Below are 21,931 nucleotides of genomic sequence, written 5' to 3' on the forward strand. Positions count from 1 at the left end.
CGTAGGATAATCTAAATGAGGTTCTTGGTGGGGTTTCTTTATTTACTATAATAAAATATTTGATTTGATTATTTCTGTGTAATTATTCTCTATTCTTTAAATTGTAACACCGAGTTAGTTTCTAGTCTCTATTCTTTATTTGACGGTCCATTTTTCTCCATTCTCTACATGTTTTTTGAATATTATAAAACCCCATTTATACCCTCCTGAATCCTACCTCCAGTGCAACGATGGTAATTGACAAGGTTTACTGCAATAAATATGTAACATGGGTACTCGTAGTGAGCTGTAAAAATACCTTGTACAAGTATACAAGTTTATTGCAATTAACGGAGCCTCGTGTATCTTGAGGGCACCCAGCTGTGAAACAAATTCACCTCCCATGCTATTGAGACTACCTGTGAGTGTCTTTACAGGTAAAATACTTGTTTATTAGATACAATTAACGGACCTGTAGCAAAACAATGTACCAAACTTTAAGATGGATAAGATTAATCACATTTGCATTTTCGCCGCATAATTAAAATTTATTAATGAACTATAAACTGATTAAAAATATCTAGATATGAATAGTTAAACGAAAATATTAATAATTTATTTTCTTTTTCCCTTTAATTCATTTTTTTTTATGATTTATTTTTAATTATATCCGATACTGAAATAGACAATTAGTAGTCTCGGTGATTAGGTGATGAAATTTGTCGTCTGCTACTGATAAATACGAAACTACGATTGAATACGAAACTACGTTATATTAACGTAGCTGAAAAGGTGGAGACTCACACTACACGACAAATCGGTAGTGACCAATCTCTGTGTTATAGTAGTCTCAGATGTCATGGTGATGTTTATAGTTGAATTGAAAATTTATTACATTTCTGATAAGATATACCTAGTCAGTAAAATCACATTGAGACTTTCTTGTTGCCACATGACGATCACATGACAATCACATGATGATCACAGAGAGACATATGTACATACAATTGGGAATGTTATAGGTAAGTTATCAGGAAAACAATGTGTAGATTTCCATCAACAATTAAAACATATGTCATTGTTGAGTTTTAACTAAAGTAACATTCTATTCATACTAACAAGTATCTACCTCAGAAGACTTTATACTGTTAATACCAGTAATGATACCTCTAACCCAGAACTTAGATAACTACATCAAAATATGGATTTAGTGTTGTAAGAATTGCTGTTACATAATTTTGGAAATTATTACAAAATATTTCCCCAATGCAAAGCTTTGATTCTCTGATTTGTTACCTGACTTTGACTATATTTTTGGTCTTGTTTTGGATTTAACCATATTTTGGCCCTGAAGAGACATTAATGATAGCAATGTGTTACAGGTGCAGAAATGGTGGTACTGTTTATGTCATTAACTCGGTGGCAAGACACAGTTTAATGTTTGTATGAAATGAAAAGGTGCATGTGACTTTTATGTATGAATGAATAAAACAGGACATTTTTTGGGGGTGAATCATTATTAGAAAAAATATCTAATTTCAAAAACATTCTTGCAACCTGATGTTAATGTCAGTTACAGTAATTTCTATCTGTTCACTTTTTTCATAATAGTAAGGATACAACCGCTAATTGTTAAAAAATTTCAAGTACATAATTAAACAATACAAGATTAATTGTAGCATAAAAAATTCCTTGGATTTCTTTACAAAAATTTTCAATCACAGATTGACAGATAACATAATAAAATAACATTGCCACTTTCTAGTTGTGATGGAATTATAGATTATTGATGGTATTTCTCAGCAACAATATCATTGAGGGGGTAGTTAAGAAACATTCTAAATGAAAATCTGTTTATTGCTGCTTCCCAAGGCAACAGAAATGACTCATGATTACATACATTCTCATACTCTCACTCAGAAAGCTCAGATCACTCAAGTAGCTTCATACAATAACTTATCACTAACAAGATCCAATCTATACGATACAGATATATCATTATTACAACAAATCATAAAGAAAACAAACATAACAATTCACTCATACAATAACAACTGTTTTACTTCCAAACATAAATATTAAATATAAAAGTTTGTGTTAATTAAAGGGAATGAACTACAAACCAATTATTACAATGGACTGGTGGATTGCAAAAATAATCATTAGCTGAAGTGCAAAAAATATAGTGCAGATAATAAGATAGCATGAATTTATTTATATTCTTGGATACTAATGTTAGTGGATTGAGACACATGCTTTTATGTTCTATGATGTTTGATGTTGCAGTTTGCCAAATTCCTCTTACAAACGCTATTTCAATTAAAACCTTATTTGTACATTTAAATTTGTGGTTACCCTGATCATCAAAGTTAGAATGCCTTCTTGTAAAGAGTTCAACTCACTTCAAATAAAACAATAAAATTTAGTGGCATTACTTAACTTAACTTTAATGACCATGTAAAAAATATTATGCCTTCTTCTGTAATTCAGTAAAAATTCAGTAACATCCATTGGACTGATTTAAGACCACTTCATACAATTCTTATGCAGTAAATATGTTCAGTCTTTGTTCTGTATTTACCGGTATAAAACGAACAGCATACTAACTAGTCTGTAGAGCTACTAATACTAATACTGCATTGACTCAATCCAAGAATATAAATGAATTCATGTCACATCTTAACTATACTGATTATAAAATGGAAAAGGGTGAATAAGACAAATATATATTTACTAGTGAGCTGCATATATATATATATATAGTAATCAGATAACATTAGAAATGAAAATTGGTTCCTGATAAAATAAATAAACATTTATACGGATGCAAACTTTGCCATCTCCAACTACCCAACAGGGTAACACTTACTGCCTAAATTTTACCATAGCTTTATTTCAAATCATGGATTCCTAGTTCATTGTACATAACAGACAATGAAAAAGATACTACACACGGAGTACAGAACTTCATGTAATAGACATGGCAGCTGTGGCCTGAAAATGGTGGTTCTCCTAACAACTAAAAATAGGTAGGTTTACCAATCAGGCTCAAAAACAAAACTACGTGTATGTAACTAAAATAACTCTTTCAATCACTGTTTATGGTAGACGCACACAATTGTACATAAATGACTAAGTTCAGCAGTTGTCACGTCCAGGATGTGTCATAACCTTTCCACCCTTCCGGAGGGGCTAAATAAATTCTTTGACCGGAACGCATAAAGCTAACAACACCGTGGTAAGCAACTCTAGGTACGCCAGCCTGAAATAAAGAGAAAACAAAATATTATCCCTTTCAATACTTTGTTCAAAGAACTAATTCATATTTTAATAAAAGCAACACTCCTGAATTGTTTCCAAAGGAAGGTATGATATTCTTGGTTTCTTTATCTTGTCATTAATATTTGAATATGAACCTCTCATACCATATTTATATGAACAGCTTATTCATATCTAGGCTATAACCAAAAATAATAATAAAAAAAAATGTTGTTCCTCGTCTTTTATGAATTTGATCATTGCATATAGGTCTTTTTTGTCATTTAGCACTTTTTGAAATTTGTAGGTATTTACACATCAAACGTTTAATAGATATAGGAAGATTTAAGTTTGAGTCTGAGTGTTCCTATTGAAGGTAAAGCCAGAAAACTATTAAACAACATAAACGATTTAATTTGTAAACAAATACACACATTCAGAACTGTTGTAATATCTGCATTACATACCTTAAAATCTTCCATTATTTTTAATGTTTTAGCTGCCGACTTAAATTCTTCTTTTGTTGAGTACTGAACTCGTAAAGCAGGAAGTGTCTTCTTCCTCAATGCTACCACATCTGTCACAGAAGCTAACGGTGTGCCATAAACTGTTTGGTGGAATGTTGGATCATAATTTTCCTGTAAAAATATCAATATTGTTATTCAATTAAAAAGTTTGACATCTGACATCAAGGCAAAGATTCTTAGCACAGTACTTAAAAGTCCAAAATTTGTTCTAGTAACCCAAATCTCATGCACAACAGGTTATCAGACCATGCATTTCAGATATTGTCTATGAAACTGGGATCTTAACATCTTCGCTAGCCAAGGGTTACAATCTGCTTCCCTCCACTCTACCCTTGGCCGATTGAGAAAGAATTTAGGAGACACAAGGTAATGATTTTCATTGGTTTCAGTTGTAACTGGCTGCATCCAATCAAAAAGCGCCTATAACATAATCACATGTAGAAAATGCAAGTAAACAATTGCCACTTGCTTATTGTGCAAGAAATTTTTACCACTCTAACATACATGCAAGGGTAAGGAAGGGATAGATATATTTGTTCAGTCAGAAGAGTTGGGCATAGCATTTCCATACCCCAGAGTTTACAACAAAACCAACGTCAGCAATATCCTTTGTTAGAATTGTCATTTATATGTTTAGTGTTGATTTAGTATGGGTGTCCATTTCACTGAACAAGTATCATTTACTGTTTAGAGAGCAGCTGAAGTTGCCACTGTGTTGGGGATTTTCTCACTGGTCTTAGGCTGTGTTGTGCTCTTTGGTCAAGTTGGTGTCTCTTTGAACGATTCCCTGTTTTCATTCTCTTTACTATCTGAAAATAATTTATAATTCAAAGAGATATTCAATATCAGTTAGTAACACATTATACATCCTATCGTTAATATACTTACTTGTATTAAATAGGTTAAATCTTTCTTGGTAAAGTCTATTGGCTTCTCATTAAGCTTTATAAATTTTAAATGTTTGTCAAAAAATAATCCCCTGAAAACAAATAAAAAACAAAAAGTTATAACATTTAAGGATTAAAATATTACTGAGGAGGTAGATAAAGGGACATAATTCTTATAAACAACAAATTATCTCCCCTTACAAGTTAGATATACCTAGGGTAAAGCACACAACTCCCACAAATCACTGGAATGTTACTGACAACCATATACAATAAAAAAAAAAAAAAACTAGTTTTTGACATATAAAAGATCAAAAATGAAGTGTTGAAGACAATTGGTGGCCCTACAGCTGTTTTCTGTTGTATGGTCGGGTTGTTTGTTTCCTTTCTCAATTTTAATGACCATTCAATAAGGTATAATTTGTATCAGAACACAGTTTGTTTGTTTCCTTTCTCAATTTTCATGACCATTCAATTAGGTATTATTTGTATTGGAACACAGTTTGGGTCTTGATTTCACCAAAAACTTAAAAAACCTTAGAATTGTTTATTTGGTCACAACTCTTGAACCAGATAATATTCCTGTTTAGGGTCATTTTTTTATCGTTGGTTGCAGCCTTTTATGCTTTTGAAAGAGATAAATTTATGAAAAAATTATAACCTTTTTTAATGTTTAACAATCAATTTGAAATTCATGGCAATATTTGACCAGAATTGAACCATGTCCTTTATAATACCTACTTGCTAACCCCCTTTTTACCAAAGGTGCTTGTCCTACAAATCTCTGGTCGTATACAAACTCTTTTTTTCCTTTGGTCTGGATGTCTCATCCAGTCATCCCAAAATCTGAAATCAAAACAAATCTTTACTAGGAATCAATTGTGATGTCAGCAAATTCTTTATGCTTAAAAAGAAAGATACTAGTCTATCATAATTCATAGATAAAAACTTATATAGACCGTTGGTTTTCCAGTTTGAATGGTTTTACACTAGTAATTTTGGGGCCCTTTATAGCTTGTTTTTCGGTGTGAGCCAAGGCTCTGTGTTGAAGGCCGTACATTGACCTATAATGGTTTACTTTTTTTAAAATTGTTATTTGGATGGAGAGTTGTCTCATTGGCACTCACACCACATCTTCCTATATCTAACCCATTTGTTTGCATAAGAAATGCCATGAATAAATTGGATAGGTAACCTCAATAGGAATAAACTGCTTAAAGATCATCAATATTGTTTTTAATCTGTAAACTCGGCTTTTATGTTACCCCAGTGCCCCATATATTATTGCATTCAATGATACCAAAACTCTATAATACACAAATACTTACGAATCTGGCCATTTTGGACTAAGTTCAAGCCAGACATGTTTTTCTAACATCCATCCCAATCCAGGAAAAAAGTCTGATCTGTACAGTAATTCTGAAATAAAAATTCAGTCTTGAGATTATGTCCCTTTGTTTGTACTAAGCCGGCAATATATAGTGAAGGACAAGTGTGTTCCAATTTAATATCCACAACTACTCAGTTTATTTACAACCACTATGTCATTGTTGGTAGAGATTTCCTCCATCAGGATATCACCTGTCCATCAGGGTATCACCTGTCCATCAGGGTATCACCTGTCCATCAATGTATCACCGGTCCATCAGGGTATGACCTGTCCATCAGGGTATGACCTGTCCATCAGGGTATGACCTGTCCATCAGGGTATGACCTGTCCATCAGGGTATGACCTGTCCATCAGGGTATGACCGGTCCATCAGGATATCACCTGTCCATCAGGGTATCACCTGTCCATCCAAGGCCGTAACTAGGCCTCTTATTTTAATGAGGCAAAATAATTGAGCCGAGCGAAGCGAGGCGAAATTTTTTTTTGAGGGTATGAAATGAATGGTGCAAAATCATGCATTCTAGGCACTTTTAGAGAGTTTGATAATGTTTTGAATTTGGACACTTTTCATACAAATTTTTCATATTTTAAGACTTTTACTAACATCAAATTTTTAACAACTTTATTTAAATTTATATGTAAGATAATCATCAGCCAAAAATCAATTTGAGTCTGCTGCCAGAACATAAAACAAACATCAATTCAGTAGAGTTTTCCAATTTTTAGCTCACCTGGCCCGAAAGGCAGTGAGCTTATGCCATCACTTGGCGTCCGTCGTCGTCCGTCGTCGTAAACTATTTCAAGAATCTTCTCCTCTGAAACTACTAGGCCAAATACTTCCAAACTATAACTGAATGTTCCTTAGGGTATCTAGTTTATAAATTGTATCCGAAGTTTTGATCTATCAACAGACATGGTCGCCATTGCTAAAAATAGAACATAGGGGTCAAATGCAGTTTTTGGCTTATAACTCAAAAACCATAGCATTTAGAGCAAATCTGACAATGGGTAATACTGTTTATCAGGTCAAGATCTATCTGCCCTGAAATTTTCAGATGAATCAGACATTATGTTGTTGGGTTGCTGCCCCTAAATTGATAATTTTAAGGAAATTTTGCTGTTATTGGTTATTATCTTGAATATTATTATAGATAGAGATAAACTGTAAACAGCAATAATGTTCAGCAAAGTAAGATCTACAAATAAGTCAATTTGACCAAAATTGTCAATTGACCCCTTAAGGAATTATTGCCCTTTAAAGACTTTTTTCACAATATGTTCATCATGTTGACTTACTTTAAAAAATCTTCTCCTTTGAAACTGCTGTATCAATTTCAGCCAAACTTAGGCTAAATGAGTTTCAGAGTATCTAGTATAAATTTTATATTTTATTTCCTTGTATGTAAAGAAATATAGCTCCAATGGCTAAAATAGAACATAGGAGAAAATGATTTTTTTTTTGCTTTTGAAGAAAACAGGACGATCCAAAGAACATTTAAATAAATTGAAAAGCCAAAATAATCATTGATGAGAGATTTCACCAAAAGAATTAAGGTGAGCGATTCAGGCTCTTGAGAGCCTCTTGTTTCTATGGCCGGTTCAGTTAAATTGTTTCAGAATCATAATTTGGTCTGCTGATATCCTTATCGTGATGAACATGGAGCATTTAAAGACCGCACAATCTCTCGCCACTCATGCATGATCTTTTCCAAGTTTATAGTCGTTTTGGTCAGGGCATTCTGTGGTTCTAAAGGTAGCACATTATCATCAACACAATGATCAATGTCTTCTTCCAATTCCTTCTCCATCAGCAATTCGGTAGCAGCATCGATAGTAACAGTTTTGTTTGAAAAAGGGAATTAAACTTTCCTGTAAGCACCATCATACAGTCGCATTTACAAAATATTAAACTGGCTTGTATTCTGACATAGAGAAGACAAACTAGGGATAGAATGAGATAAGATACATGTATATGATTCTATCTATAAAGTAAGTATATTGATATGGGTACAGGGGAATTTGAATGGAGTTTTTGACGTTTACATGTAGGTCCGTAATTTCAAATTATTTCTGGAAATAGTCGGTGGTATTTTAGTTCCAGAATCTATAAATTTAGGGGTTAGGGGTGTCCGATTCCGAAACCCCGAAAATAAGAAAAGGAAATTCCGTAGTCCCGAATAAATAAAGACAAAACCCTGTGTTAAAGGTTCTACCATTCCTCAATAATATCAAATTGGAATATGGGATATACTTTCAATTTTTAAGGTTAAAGAAACATGGACAAAAACTAATCAATGCATGTTTTATATTATTTATATTTTATTTATCTGTACAGAGAAAGATTACAGTTCGTGAAACGGAGAAATGAATACGCAGACAGAACTGCCCCCTTGCAAAGCCCAGTACTTATCTTTTTTGGATTGTTCTAATGAAGAATTTATTTGCAATACTCAGACTCTGTTCCCAAAAATATAGTTAATTCCTTCGATCTTTACCTTCAGTGTCGCTTTTCCCTTTTCTGCAACAGCCTGTTTTTAACCAGAGATCCATGATGATTATCGTTACTATAGGTTAATGTAATCGAGAAACATCACCCGTTGAGATGCTGAGTTATATCCAGGAAGAATAGTTAAAAAGGAATGACAAGTTATAGAAATTAAGGTTGAGACAGAACAACAAATGACTATTATATTTATATATATATGTATAAAAAAAAAATAATCAGTGTCGAAATTTTAGTGAGGCAATTGCCTCACTTGCCTCAAGGGTAGTTACGGCCTTGCCATCAGGGTATCACCTGCCCATCAGGGTATCACCTGTCCTGTAGTCAGCAATTCTGTGTTCTATCATTGATATGGTCATCATTATAAATCAACTGTCAACAAAATTTTGCCTTGTTTGTAATGCAAGGGATCTTGTTCCCAAGGTATAGATTATGTTGAATTACACAAAACATCCATAACTAATTTGGTCTATTTTGTTGGGTTTAGAGCATCACTGATGAATCTTTTGTTAAAGAAACGTGAGAAAACTACTCAGCAAAACCTTACAGTATTTTCTGATATTAAATAGCAGGTGAAGGTTTCTGCCACAAGTACAATCATAAGCCCAGCAGTCAGCGTTCCTGTGTTGACATGAAATATCATTGATATGGTCATTATCATGTATTATGTATGATAAAATTTATTTACCTGTTTATCATCAGATACTATGCCACTTTAGTAGATAAAACTGAGAATTGAAATGACCAATGAGCAGTAAATACCATGCCACTTTTGTATATTTACCTGGATCATCAGATACCATGCCACTTTTGTATATTTACCTGGATCATCAGATACCATGCCACTTTTGTATATTTACCTGGATCATCAGATACCATGCCACTTTTGTATATTTACCTGGATCATCAGATACCATGCCAATTTTACCATTATCATTCCAGGCTGACACACACCATAGAGTAGGATCTGCCTTTAGTATTGGGTAGGTGGCAGAAAAGTAGTCGAAGAAATCAGGTGAATATTCAAGATCATCTGAAAAATAAACCGTAGTGATATATCATTTATATAGCAACATAACATTTCTCACAGAATGCAATGAAAAATTAATGAGAGTGTGCAATATTCTTTCATATTGCACTTCAGGGCAAAATTGTATAAATGTAGATTCAAATTATTGACATCATTAGTGACCAAAATAAAATGTTTCGCCGAGAACAGCCTGATAAGACTGCAGAGGTTTAACAGTTGGGAGAAGTTTGGACACAATGTTTGAGCTTGATAATGTCTATATTTTGATTGTGATCAAAGACCTTAAAATTAAAAATTGATTGCAAAATACTGTGCCATTGAAGATTTCTTCTTGAAATTTTTCAAACAAGAATGTGTCCCAAGTACATGAATGCCCCATCCGCACTATCATTTTATATGTTCAGTGGAAAGGAATAAAATCTCTAATTTGGCATTAAAATTAGAAAGATCATATTATAGGGAACTAGTTTACTAACTTTCAAGTTGATTGGACTTTAACTTATCAAAATCTTTCTTAACTTAAAACATTAACCTGAATCGGGACAGACAAACGGACGAACAGACAGACTAACAAACAAATGGACGGATGGACTACTGAACAGACGAACGGACCAGTAAACATAATGGCCACAAATGGGGCATAAAAATTATAAATTTTGAAAAATTGAAAAAAATATATGAACCCCAAGAAAATTGGAAAAAAAATCCTCCCCCCCCCCTTTTATAGAGTGAATACCCCCCAAACTAAATCCAAGCCTTTCTTTTCAGGTATGGAATCTTGAAGTACAATTTTAAAGAGATCCATACACTTAAACAAAAGTTATTGTCTGGAAACAAGTAGGTGTGGATTACAGAAATATTTGCTTATAAAATGCTTTGCTGAGTGCAGCCTGATACGACCACATTGGTTTAACCCTGAACAGTCGGGGCAAATTTGGTCACAATGTTCAAGCTTGATACTGTCTGAATTTGGATTGTGATCAAATTTTTGACATAATATAGGTTTATGTCACAAAATAAATGTGGTCAGAGATCTAACAAATGGATTGCACTACACATGCAATATTGTGCAATTGAAGATTTTTTCTTGGAACTTTTCAAAAATCAAAAACCAAACTTATTGAACCCCCCCCCCCCCTTTTGAGCAAAAACTTTAAAACTCAATCCCATCATTTCCTTTATAGTATGGAACCTTGAAGTACAATTTCAGAGAGATCCATACAATCAAAGACAAGTTATTGTAAGTTATTCTGGAAACTAAAAACATGCTTCTTTTTGGCTCCTTATTCCTAAATATTTTGGGCAATTAACCCAAAAATCAATCCCAACCTCTCCTTTGTTATACGTAACATTGTGGTACAATTTCAGAGAGATCCATACAATTACACACAAGTTATGGTCTGGAAACTAGAAAAATGCTTGTTTTTTTGCCCCTTTTTTTGCCCTTAATTCCTAAACTTCTGCCCCATAACCAATAAAATGAATCCAAACTTTCTACTTGTGGTATTACACAGTGTGGTCCAATTTCAGAGCAATTGAAATACTTATATACAAGTTTTTATCCAGAAACTAGAAAAATACTTGTTTTGGGCCCTTTTTATAATTTGTATTTTAACTTTAAACAAATTGTAATTTGTACAAAAAGTGCTTGTACAAATTACAATTTACAATTTGTACAAAATTATTGTAATAAAATGATGATTTTGAATTTCCTTCCTTCTAGACAAGAAGATGCAGTATGATTGCAAGTTAGACTGGACTATCCTCATAAACTAAAATACATAGATGTAAAAGGTTCTTCAATACACTATAGGCCTTTAACAATGATTAAAACACATGTTTGCTAAGCTATATGAGCAATGAAATGTCACATTAAACAATATGAAATAAAAATTCAATTGACAAAACCAACAGCCTGACTTTGTACAAAACAATAAATAGAGAACAAAAAAGATATATATTGTACAGAGGCAAAAATATCACTAAATTTTGGCTCCTGACTCAGACTCAGACCTCTATAAACTGAGTTTTATTATGTGCACTGCTGGGTTTTGTTTATTCCATATATTACTGTTTAGGTGCCAGCTAAAGCCCGCCTTTAGATTTGGAATTTTCACTCTGCCTGTGTTGAAGATCCTTTGTTGGCCATGACTTGTTTTCTACTATTTGGTTAGTCTCTTTGACACATTCTGTGTTTCCATTCTTGATATAAATTGTACATAAAAAATGTGACATTGATAAATATAATGGCTGGCACCCAACCTTCTCTCTATATCGGATATAATTTGTTTCTGAGTTACAAATTAGTTCTATTAACAACAACTTAGAGGTAGTCCAACTGTCTATATCACTCTGCTAAGCTCTTAATAAAATTACATATCATCCTATGTGAATTCAAATATATTTGACCTGGACCCTGTTTTTTGTGTTGTTGGGAAATGTCTCCTTCTTTTCAAATTGTGTCAAACCAACCAACCAAAGTAAAGATGACACTATGAAAATAAACCAATTACAATTCATGATGACAGACATGAGTAAAGATGACACTATGAAAATAAACCAATTACAATTCATGATGACAGACATGAGGAATGATGACACTATGAAAATAAACCAATTACAATTCATGATGACAGACATATGTAAAGATGACACTATGAAAATAAACCAATTACAATTCATGATGACAGACATGAGTAAAGATGACACTATGAAAATAAACCAATTACAATTCATGATGACAGACATGAGTAAAGATGACACTATGAAAATAAACCAATTACAATTCATGATGACAGACATGAGTAAAGATGACACTATGAAAATAAACCAATTACAATTCATGATGACAGACATGAGTAAAGATGACACTATGAAAATAAACCAATTACAATTCATGATGACAGACATGAGGAATGATGACACTATGAAAATAAACCAATTACAATTCATGATGACAGACATGAGGAATGATGACACTATGAAAATAAACCAATTACAATTCATGATGACAGACATGAGTAAAGATGACACTATGAAAATAAACCAATTACAATTCATGATGACAGACATGAGGAATGATGACACTATGAAAATAAACCAATTACAATTCATGATGACAGACATGAGGAATGATGACACTATGAAAATAAACCAATTACAATTCATGATGACAGACATGAGGAATGATGACACTATGAAAATAAACCAATTACAATTCATGATGACAGACATGAGGAATGATGACACTATGAAAATAAACCAATTACAATTCATGATGACAGACATGAGGAATGATGACACTATGAAAATAAACCAATTACAATTCATGATGACAGACATGAGTAAAGATGACACTATGAAAATAAACCAATTACAATTCATGATGACAGACATGAGGAATGATGACACTATGAAAATAAACCAATTACAATTCATGATGACAGACATGAGGAATGATGACACTATGAAAATAAACCAATTACAATTCATGATGACAGACATGAGGAATGATGACACTATGAAAATAAACCAATTACAATTCATGATGACAGACATGAGGAATGATGACACTATGAAAATAAACCAATTACAATTCATGATGACAGACATGAGGAATGATGACACTATGAAAATAAACCAATTACAATTCATGATGACAGACATGAGTAAAGATGACACTATGAAAATAAACCAATTACAATTCATGATGACAGACATGAGGAATGATGACACTATGAAAATAAACCAATTACAATTCATGATGACAGACATGAGGAATGATGACACTATGAAAATAAACCAATTACAATTCATGATGACACTATGAAAATAAACCAATTACAATTCATGATGAAAAGAGAATAATGGTATGAAAAATATTAAATCAAGGAAAAATGAGAAAAATATAAAGAATGGAGAATAATGGATCACAAAAGTATAAAGAACAAGAATGTGTCCCCAGTACACGGATGCTCCACTCGCACTTTCATTTTTTATGTTCAGTGGACTGTAAAATTGGTATAAAAACTCTTATGTGGCATTAAAATTAGAAAGATCATATCACCGAGAACCCATATGTACTCAGTTTCAAGTTGTTGGACTTCAACTTCATCAAAAACTACCTTGACCAAAAACTTTAACCTGAAGTGGGACAGATGAACGAATGAACAGATGAATGGACGCAGACCAGAAAACATAATGCCCTTCTTCTATTGGAGGTGGGGCATAAAACTGTGAGAAATAACAGAATTAGGTAATACATTTCCTATTACATAAGTGAACAATTTACCAAAAAAAAGAAATCACCAAATCACATGAAAAATTTAGTAGAATAATCATTTTGAGGAGAATTTACAGTATAAGTGTTGAACCCCCACCCCCTGCCAATCCATATTCTTAGACATGTGACTTTAGCTATGCACTTGCTCTACAAATGTTTGGGAAATTCATATGCAACCAAGCTAAAAATAAATCTGACGTTCAAGCCAAAAAAGCCAGAAAGATAATGTGAAAGGAAAGATAACTCTAGATAATTGATTAAAAGTATAAGAATTTCTAGCAATGTTAGTTTACCTTCTACGATTATAACTGCCGTATAATTAAAAGTGAAGAAAATTTGATCGAGTGCCCATTTATAATGTCGGGCAATTTTGAAGTAGCCTTTGAACTTCTTCTGTGGCCAAGCAAGTTTTAAATCACTAAGGTCAGGTTGCTGGAAATAAATACATAATTACTCAATTGAGAGGTCACCAATTGATGGACATACAAATTTGTCAGAATAGATTGGTCATAATACTGTAAACTCAAAAATTAATGTGTAACAATACACACAGGGCAAGTCAGTAATTTGTTAAAATGAAAGCTGATAATTTTAGAATATTCCATGCAAAAATTAAGAAATTTGTAGCTGTATTTCGTAACTTGTAAGTTGAGTGTTCTAACTGCAATAGTAATTCACTCAAAAACACCAAATGATGTTATTTAACTGACTCACATCATGTTTGATGCTAAAAATTTGTGAATTTACAGTAAAATATATGTATTGCAAAATCAGAATGGCTACTATGATAATATAAATGAATCATGGAGGTACAAATGACAAGTTACCATAGTTACTATGTTTGGGAAAAATTAAGATGTTACTTATTTTCATGCTTCCAGTTTAAATTTCACCCTACAAGTAAATATCTATGAATTCGAAGACAATCTTGTTAATATTCATTTGAAAGAGCTCTTCAAATCAAATTTTAGGTTTTCAAATTTTTATGATAAAATATTGGAGTTAGACTGCAATCCTTTTATCTTGAATAATTAAATTAAAGAATAATATATATTTTTAGTTTGTAACTGATGATGAAATCTATTTGCAATTTTTTTTTCAATCTTCAACTGCCCTGAATAAATGTAATCTGTTTGATGAAACTTAACTGGAAGGTCATAACATGAAAACAAACATCTACTTTTACTTTACCCATACATGAGTCATACATGATAACTTATTCCATCACCATGGCGACCTCTTTAGACCAATATTTTGCTGTTTACCTTCAACAATGATCACAGCTGTGTAATTAAATTTGTGGAATATTTGGTCGAGTGCCCATTTGTAATGGCGTGCAATTTTGTAGTAACCCTTGAACTTCTTCTTTGGTGAAGGTAGATTAATATCAGTAAGATTTGGATGCTGAAAAGACACAAAGTTCTATGAGACAGTACTTTTAATTGGTTCAAATAAAAAATGTAAAGACTTTGATTGGCTGCTAAAGGTGGCATGTTTCATCATATCTTCTTCACATTTATATAGGAAAAACATCTGCAGTATATGTGGTATTCTTCAATATCTTCATTTGCAATTATAATTAAGATGTACTAATTTAAAAAATACATAATCCTTTTTCCTGTTCATGTTATTTTTCTGAATATTTTGCTATATAGACTATATAACTGTATAAATACTACAGCAAATAATTGACATGAATGTAAAGATAACGAACCAATTTTTCAAAGGTCCCTTTTTTTTTTAATGCATTGAAGAATATTGTGGAACTCATCTACCATGAGCAACGTTTGAACTCTGAACCTGAGTGTTGAGAGGTTGGTGAACATGGGTATCAGGTCCGTTCGCGCCCAATATACTTTCGCACCTAACACGTTCGCACCTCGCACGTTCGCACCCAAGGTCCGTTCGCACTCTGCACGTTCGCCCAATTTTAATTCAAATTCCAGCTGAATATTTGGAAAATCAGGATTGTTGTTTTTAATTGCTTTGACGTAAATACTGAATGTATTTGTAGCTTGGTATGAGTAAAAGATTGAATATTGTATATGATAAATTAAACCCAAAAGATAATTGTTTTTAATAACAGCTTGGTCCCTTTGATCTGAAACAATGAAATAATGAAATATAGCAATACACTATTATATAAACCAAAACATGATTAAATTTATTCAACTCACAAAAAAAACGTAGTCAGAATCTCACTTCATTTTGAAACAAGTCAATGCAACAAAGTTATAGGCAATACAATAAACAAAACATGATTAAGTGTTATTCAACACAAAATAAAACGTTGACAGAATCCCACTTCAATTATAGAAAGGAATATTATTATTTTTAACAATACGCTCTAAAAAAACATCATTAAGATTTATTCAACACTTAAAAAATGCTGTCTCGCTTTATTTTGAGACAATGAAATCAATTATACTTTTAATAATTCTACTTGCCAAAACTTGATTGCAAAGTTATCAAACACAAAACCAGAGACATATACTATATGTCTCTGACAAAACCAATTAAAATTGGGCGCGAACATGTGGGGTGCGAAAGTGAAAGGGGGCGAACATGAGTGGGTGCGAACGTGAATAGGCGCGAACGGACCCGGATTCGTGAACATGATAAACTAACTACTGTCATGACTCATTGACTGTGAAAGTACTTTTATTTGTTGGGAATCATTTTTTTTTTGGTTTTCATGGATGATTTTATCTACCAATTTAAGTGTCCAACAAATTAAACAACTGTTGTCCAAATAAAAATGATCTAGAGAATGAATTGAATATCGCCAAATCTGAGAATACTATAATCATGATAATAGTAGTCACAGGGCAAATGCACTATGAACTACAACTGCAGGCAGGATTATACCCATGTAATCTTTAAAAAAGATAAACTGTACATAAGTCATTTTTTTATCTTTTAACTCTCATAAAAAAATATTTTTTATCGATGAAAGTCAGATTTCCGGTATTGATATGCTATGATAAAGTGTTCATTTTAAATCCTAATATTAATTCTCTTACGAACGGCGTTTTGCATTTGCGCCGATTTTTTCTTTCATTTGCGCCAATATTTTTTTTCATTTGCGCCGATTTTTTTTACAGGTAAATTACAGGTGAAAAGATATAAGAAGATGTGATATGAGTGCCAATGAGAGAACTCTCCATCCAAGTCATGTTATTTTTCATTTAACATTATAGACCTCTTCCATTAGCCACTTGTATAAATCTATGAATTGTCAATCATAACATGTATATAACTGTTGTCCCCTGCTCACAGTGGGGAGGTGGAAGAAGGCCTACAAGATACATCTCCAGACATTTTCCCTGAACGTAACAGTAGTTCTTTAGCCTCTGTCTTTCGGACATCTGCCACATATTTATGCTCGATCTGTGTTTTGACAATAAAATCCGTGGTGACTCTGGCTTTACACAGTTTTATAGTACATTAGTAAGATATGTTGTTATATTTCAGGACACTTTAATATCTTCCGATATGTATGGCCCTTGATGATTAAAGAATTGTCTCCTCGGCTAGTTTCGGTGTGCAATATGTCTATCATGTTACAATGAAGTTGCAAAAAAATATGAATCAAAATTATCTTAAACATAAATGAACCAGATGCTCCGCAGGGCGTAGCTTTATACGACCGCAGAGGTTGAACCCTGAACGGTTGGGGCAAGTATGGACACAACATTCAAGCTGGATTCCGCTCTAAATTTGGATTGTGATTAAATAGTTGACAAAGCATAGGTTTCTGACACAGAATGAATGTATTCAAATGAACTTAAAATTTTTGTTTTCTCTTAGAGCAATTCACTATGCTGTTGAATATTAATCCTCTCAAAAAAATGTTTGAAGAAATTTTCTTTTTATTTATGAAATTTCAAATGAGAAAAATTGAACCCAATTTTTTAATCACATCCCCCTCTCCCTTATTCCAAAACTAATTTCAATTAAAATATTCTAATGGAGTTTGCAACAATAACTACTCATTTAAATACATCATAAAATATTAAGATTTTAAAAAAACTGCTTGTTATCACTGAATGGTAAAGATTATTTAAATTTATCAGTTGGTAGTAAAAAGTGAATATACATTGTATATTGTATATAACAAAGATTTAAGTTGATTCTGGACAAAGAAAGATAACTCCAATTAAAAAATTCTTGCAGATATTTCTTGCTTACTATACTAGACAAAGAAAGATAACTCTTAATTAAAAAAAAAATTGCTATTTCACAATATTGTGAAATTAGATATTTCTTGCCATTGCACAATACTGTGCAATTGAAAAGACTTGCTATTGCACAATACTTAATATAATAATTTTAGATCCTGATTTGGACCAACTTGAAAACTGGGCCCATAATCAAAAATCTAAGTACATGTTTAGATTCAGCATATCAAAGAGGCCCAAGAATTTAATTTTTGTTAAAATCAAACTTAGTTTAATTTTGGACCCTTTGCACTTTAATTTAGACCAATTTTAAAACTGGACCAAAAATTAAGAATCTACATACACAGTTAGATTTGGCATATCAAAGAACCCCAATTATTCAATTTTTGATGAAATCAAACAATGTTTAATTTTGGACCTCGATTTGGGCCAACTTGAAAACTGGGCCAATAATCAAAAATCTAAGTACATTTTTAGATTCAGCATATCAAAGAACCCCAAGGTTTCAATTTTTGTTAAAATCAAACTAAGTTGAATTTTGGACCCTTTGGACCTTAATGTAGACCAATTTGAAAACGGGACCAAAAATTAAGAATCTACATACACAGTTAGATTCGGCATATTAAAGAACCCCAATTATTCAATTTTGATGAAATCAAACAAAGTTTAATTTTGGACCCTTTGGGCCCCTTTTTCCTTAACTGTTGGGACCAAAACTCCCAAAATCAATACCAACCTTTCTTTTATAGTCATAAACCTTGTGTTTAAATTTCATAGATTTCTATTTACTTATACTAACGCTATGGTGCGAAAACCAAGAAAAATGCTTATTTGGGTCCCTTTTTGGCCCCTAATTCCTAAACTGTTGGGATCGAAACTCCCAAAATCAATACCAACCTTTCTTTTGTAGTCATAAACATTGTGTTTAAATTTCATTGATTTCTATAAACTTTAACTAAAGTTATTGTGCGAAAACCAAGAATAATGCTTATTTGGGCCCTTTTTTGGCCCCTAATTCCTAAACTGTTGAAACCAAAACTCCCAAAATCAATCCCAACCTTTCTTTTGTGGTCATAAACCTTGTGTCAAAATTTCATAGATTTCTATTGACTTAAACTAAAGTTATAGTGCGAAAACCAAGAAAATGCTTATTTGGGCCCTTTTTGGCCCCTAATTCCTAAAATGTTGGGACCAAAACTCCCAAAATCAATACCAGCCTTCCTTTTATGGTCATAAACCTTGTGTTAAAATTTCATAGATTTCTATTCACTTTTACTAAAGTTAGAGTGCGAAAACTAAAAGTATTCGGACGACGACGACGACAACGACGACGACGCCAACGTGATAGCAATATACGACGAAAATTTTTTCAAAATTTGCGGTCGTATAAAAACATTAAGAACCAAATTTTACCACTGGTATAGTACATGTACAAGTATTAATTTACCTGTAAATCTAATTAGGAGCAAATAAAAAATCGGCGCCAATGAAAAAATGAAATCGGCGCAAATGAAAGAAGGAAATTTTCAAAATCGACACAAATGTCATACGCCCCTTACCAATAGTAAATAATAATTTCATGCTGGGCTTGCTTTTGATAAGAATTATTTTACAATTCATGATACATTTATAGCATTTGTTTATGTAACTGTTTTCTGTGACATATTTCTGGCCTAATTAATCCTTTCTTCACTTATAACATCACCTGCTGATATGATCCCTCGATATAGACACCATAGAAAGTGTCTCTATCGATCCTTTCTTAACTTATGACATCACCTGCTGATATGACCCCTCGATAAAGACACCATAGAACGTGTCTCTATTGATCCTTTCTTTACTTATAACATCACCTGCTGATATGACCCCTTCCTCAAGGCACCACAAAAAGTGTCTCTATTGATCCTTTCTTTACTTATAATATCACCTGCTGGTATGACCCCTTCCTATAGACACTTAATCAATAGAGACACTTTCTTAGGTGTCTATAGGAAGGGGTCATATCAGCAGGTGATGTTATAAGTAAAGAAAGGATCAATAGATACACTTTCTATGGTGTCTATAGGAAGAGGTCATATCAGCAGGTGATGTTATAAGTAAAGAAAGAATCAGTAGAGACACTTTCTATGGTGTCTATAGGAAGGGGTCATATTAGCAGGTGATGTTATAAGTAAAGAAAGGATCAATAGATACACTTACTATGTTGTCTATAGGAAGGGGTCATATCAGCAGGTGATGTTATAAGTAAAGAAAGGATCAATAGATACACTTTCTATGGTGTCTATAGGAAGGGGTCATATCAGCAGGTGATGTTATAAGTAAAGAAAGGATCAATAGAGACACTTTCTATGGTGTCTATAGGAAGGGGTCATATCAGCAGGTGATGTTATAAGTTAAAAAAGGATCAATAGAGACTCTTTCTGTTGTGTCTATAGGAAGGGGTCATATCAGCAGATGATGTTATAAGTGAAAAATGGATCAATCGAGACTCTTTGTATGGTGTCTATCGGAAGGGGTCATATCAGCAGGTGATGTAATAAGTAAAGAAAGGACCAATAAAGACACTTTCTATTGTTTCTATAGGAAGGGGTCATATCAGCAGATGATGTTATAAGTGAAAAATGGATCAATCGAGACTCTTTCAATACCCTTCAACCCTAGGAGTAGATTACCTTAGCTAGCTGTCCTCAGTACCCTTCAACTCTAGAAATACATTACCCTAGCTAGCTGTCCTCAGTACCCTTCTACCCTATGAATACATTACCCTAGCTAGCTGTCCTCAATACCCTTCAACCCTAGGAATACATTACCCTAGCCAGCTGTCCTCAATACCCTTCAACCCTAGGAATACACTACCCTAGCTAGCTGTCCTCAATACCCTTCAACTCTAGGAATACATTACCTTTGCTAGCTGTCGTCAATACCCTAGGAATACATTACCCTAGATAGCTGTGCTCAATACCCTTCAACCCTAGGAATACATTACCCTAGCTAGCTGTCTTCAGTACCCTTCAACCCTAGGAATACATTACCCTAGCTGGCTGTCCTCAGTACCCTTCTACCCTAGGAATACATTACCCTAGCTAGCTGTCCTCCATACCTTTCTACCCTAGGAATACATTACCATAGCTAGCTGTCCTAAATACCCTTCAATTCGTTTTATATTTGAGCATTTTTTCTTTTTTAAATTCGACAACAAAAGGAAGTTATCAACGACCTTGACTTGCTATACAGCCGTCGCACGGTCGGTTTTAATCCGAGCGTCACTGATACGTCTTTTTAAGCCTGGTATCTATGATAAATTTGCGTACTGCAATGAATGTTTAGCCTATTATTGCACGAAGTCTCAAGCCGAGTGTCTTCATAATACTATATTTACGTTTTTAAAGTTGTATTATTAACCGATGTACTAAATGTTATATCAATAACTAAAGATGATAAAGATTAGAGGTAAATATTATCCGTTTTGAATGTAGAGTTTTTATATTATCTGAGTATGTCTGTTAAGTTTTTCAACCCGATGTTGTCAATAAAAAAAACGGAACTACAAACACATTCATACAAGCCGCAGGTTTAGCAAGCTATAAATGACCATTAAGAATTTCCAAAAATACCAAGAAATAAAACAGTTAGTTTCCATTCGTGACGTTGGTTGAAAATGTTCTTTATTTTACGCCCTTATTGAATTTGGCTATACCTTTTTAATCACATCATTTTTTTTATATCTTTATGTCAAATAACAGGAGCACGAGGACAAAATGGTGAAAAGGGAAATCCGGGAGAATCAGGGATCAAAACCAATGTACATGACAAATTAAAAAAAAAAATAGTTTCCTTTCAAACCTTGATCTTATTATTAACTTTAAGAGCAAAATTTCTTGTTAGTTAAATTGA

At 32.9% G+C, this 21,931-nt stretch overlaps 1 protein-coding gene across 1 annotated transcript; it reads right to left on the reverse strand.

Moving 5' to 3' along the window:
* Window positions 1-856: 856 nt before the first annotated feature.
* On the reverse strand, window positions 857-21,180 carry LOC134702466 (alpha-1,3-mannosyl-glycoprotein 2-beta-N-acetylglucosaminyltransferase-like). The gene is made up of 8 exons (XM_063563366.1): window positions 21,162-21,180; window positions 15,122-15,260; window positions 9,443-9,577; window positions 5,980-6,070; window positions 5,393-5,497; window positions 4,653-4,743; window positions 3,705-3,875; window positions 857-3,241 (listed from the first exon to the last, which is right to left on the reverse strand). Exons 1-8 carry the CDS (start codon window positions 21,162-21,164, stop codon window positions 3,128-3,130), a joined length of 849 nt encoding a protein of 282 aa, XP_063419436.1. The 5' UTR covers window positions 21,165-21,180; the 3' UTR covers window positions 857-3,127.
* Window positions 21,181-21,931: the final 751 nt, after the last annotated feature.

Source organism: Mytilus trossulus, unplaced genomic scaffold (genome assembly GCF_036588685.1).
Source record: "Mytilus trossulus isolate FHL-02 unplaced genomic scaffold, PNRI_Mtr1.1.1.hap1 h1tg000486l__unscaffolded, whole genome shotgun sequence".
NCBI classification, from domain to species: domain Eukaryota; kingdom Metazoa; phylum Mollusca; class Bivalvia; order Mytilida; family Mytilidae; genus Mytilus; species Mytilus trossulus.

Coding starts and splice junctions, on each gene's coding strand:
- LOC134702466 (XM_063563366.1), bottom strand. Junction 6,071..9,442: donor CATGGTATCTGATGATCCAG/GTAAATATACAA, acceptor TTTTTATTTCAG/AATTACTGTACAGATCAGAC. Junction 3,876..4,652: donor ATTTAACCTATTTAATACAA/GTAAGTATATTA, acceptor ATATTTTTACAG/GAAAATTATGATCCAACATT.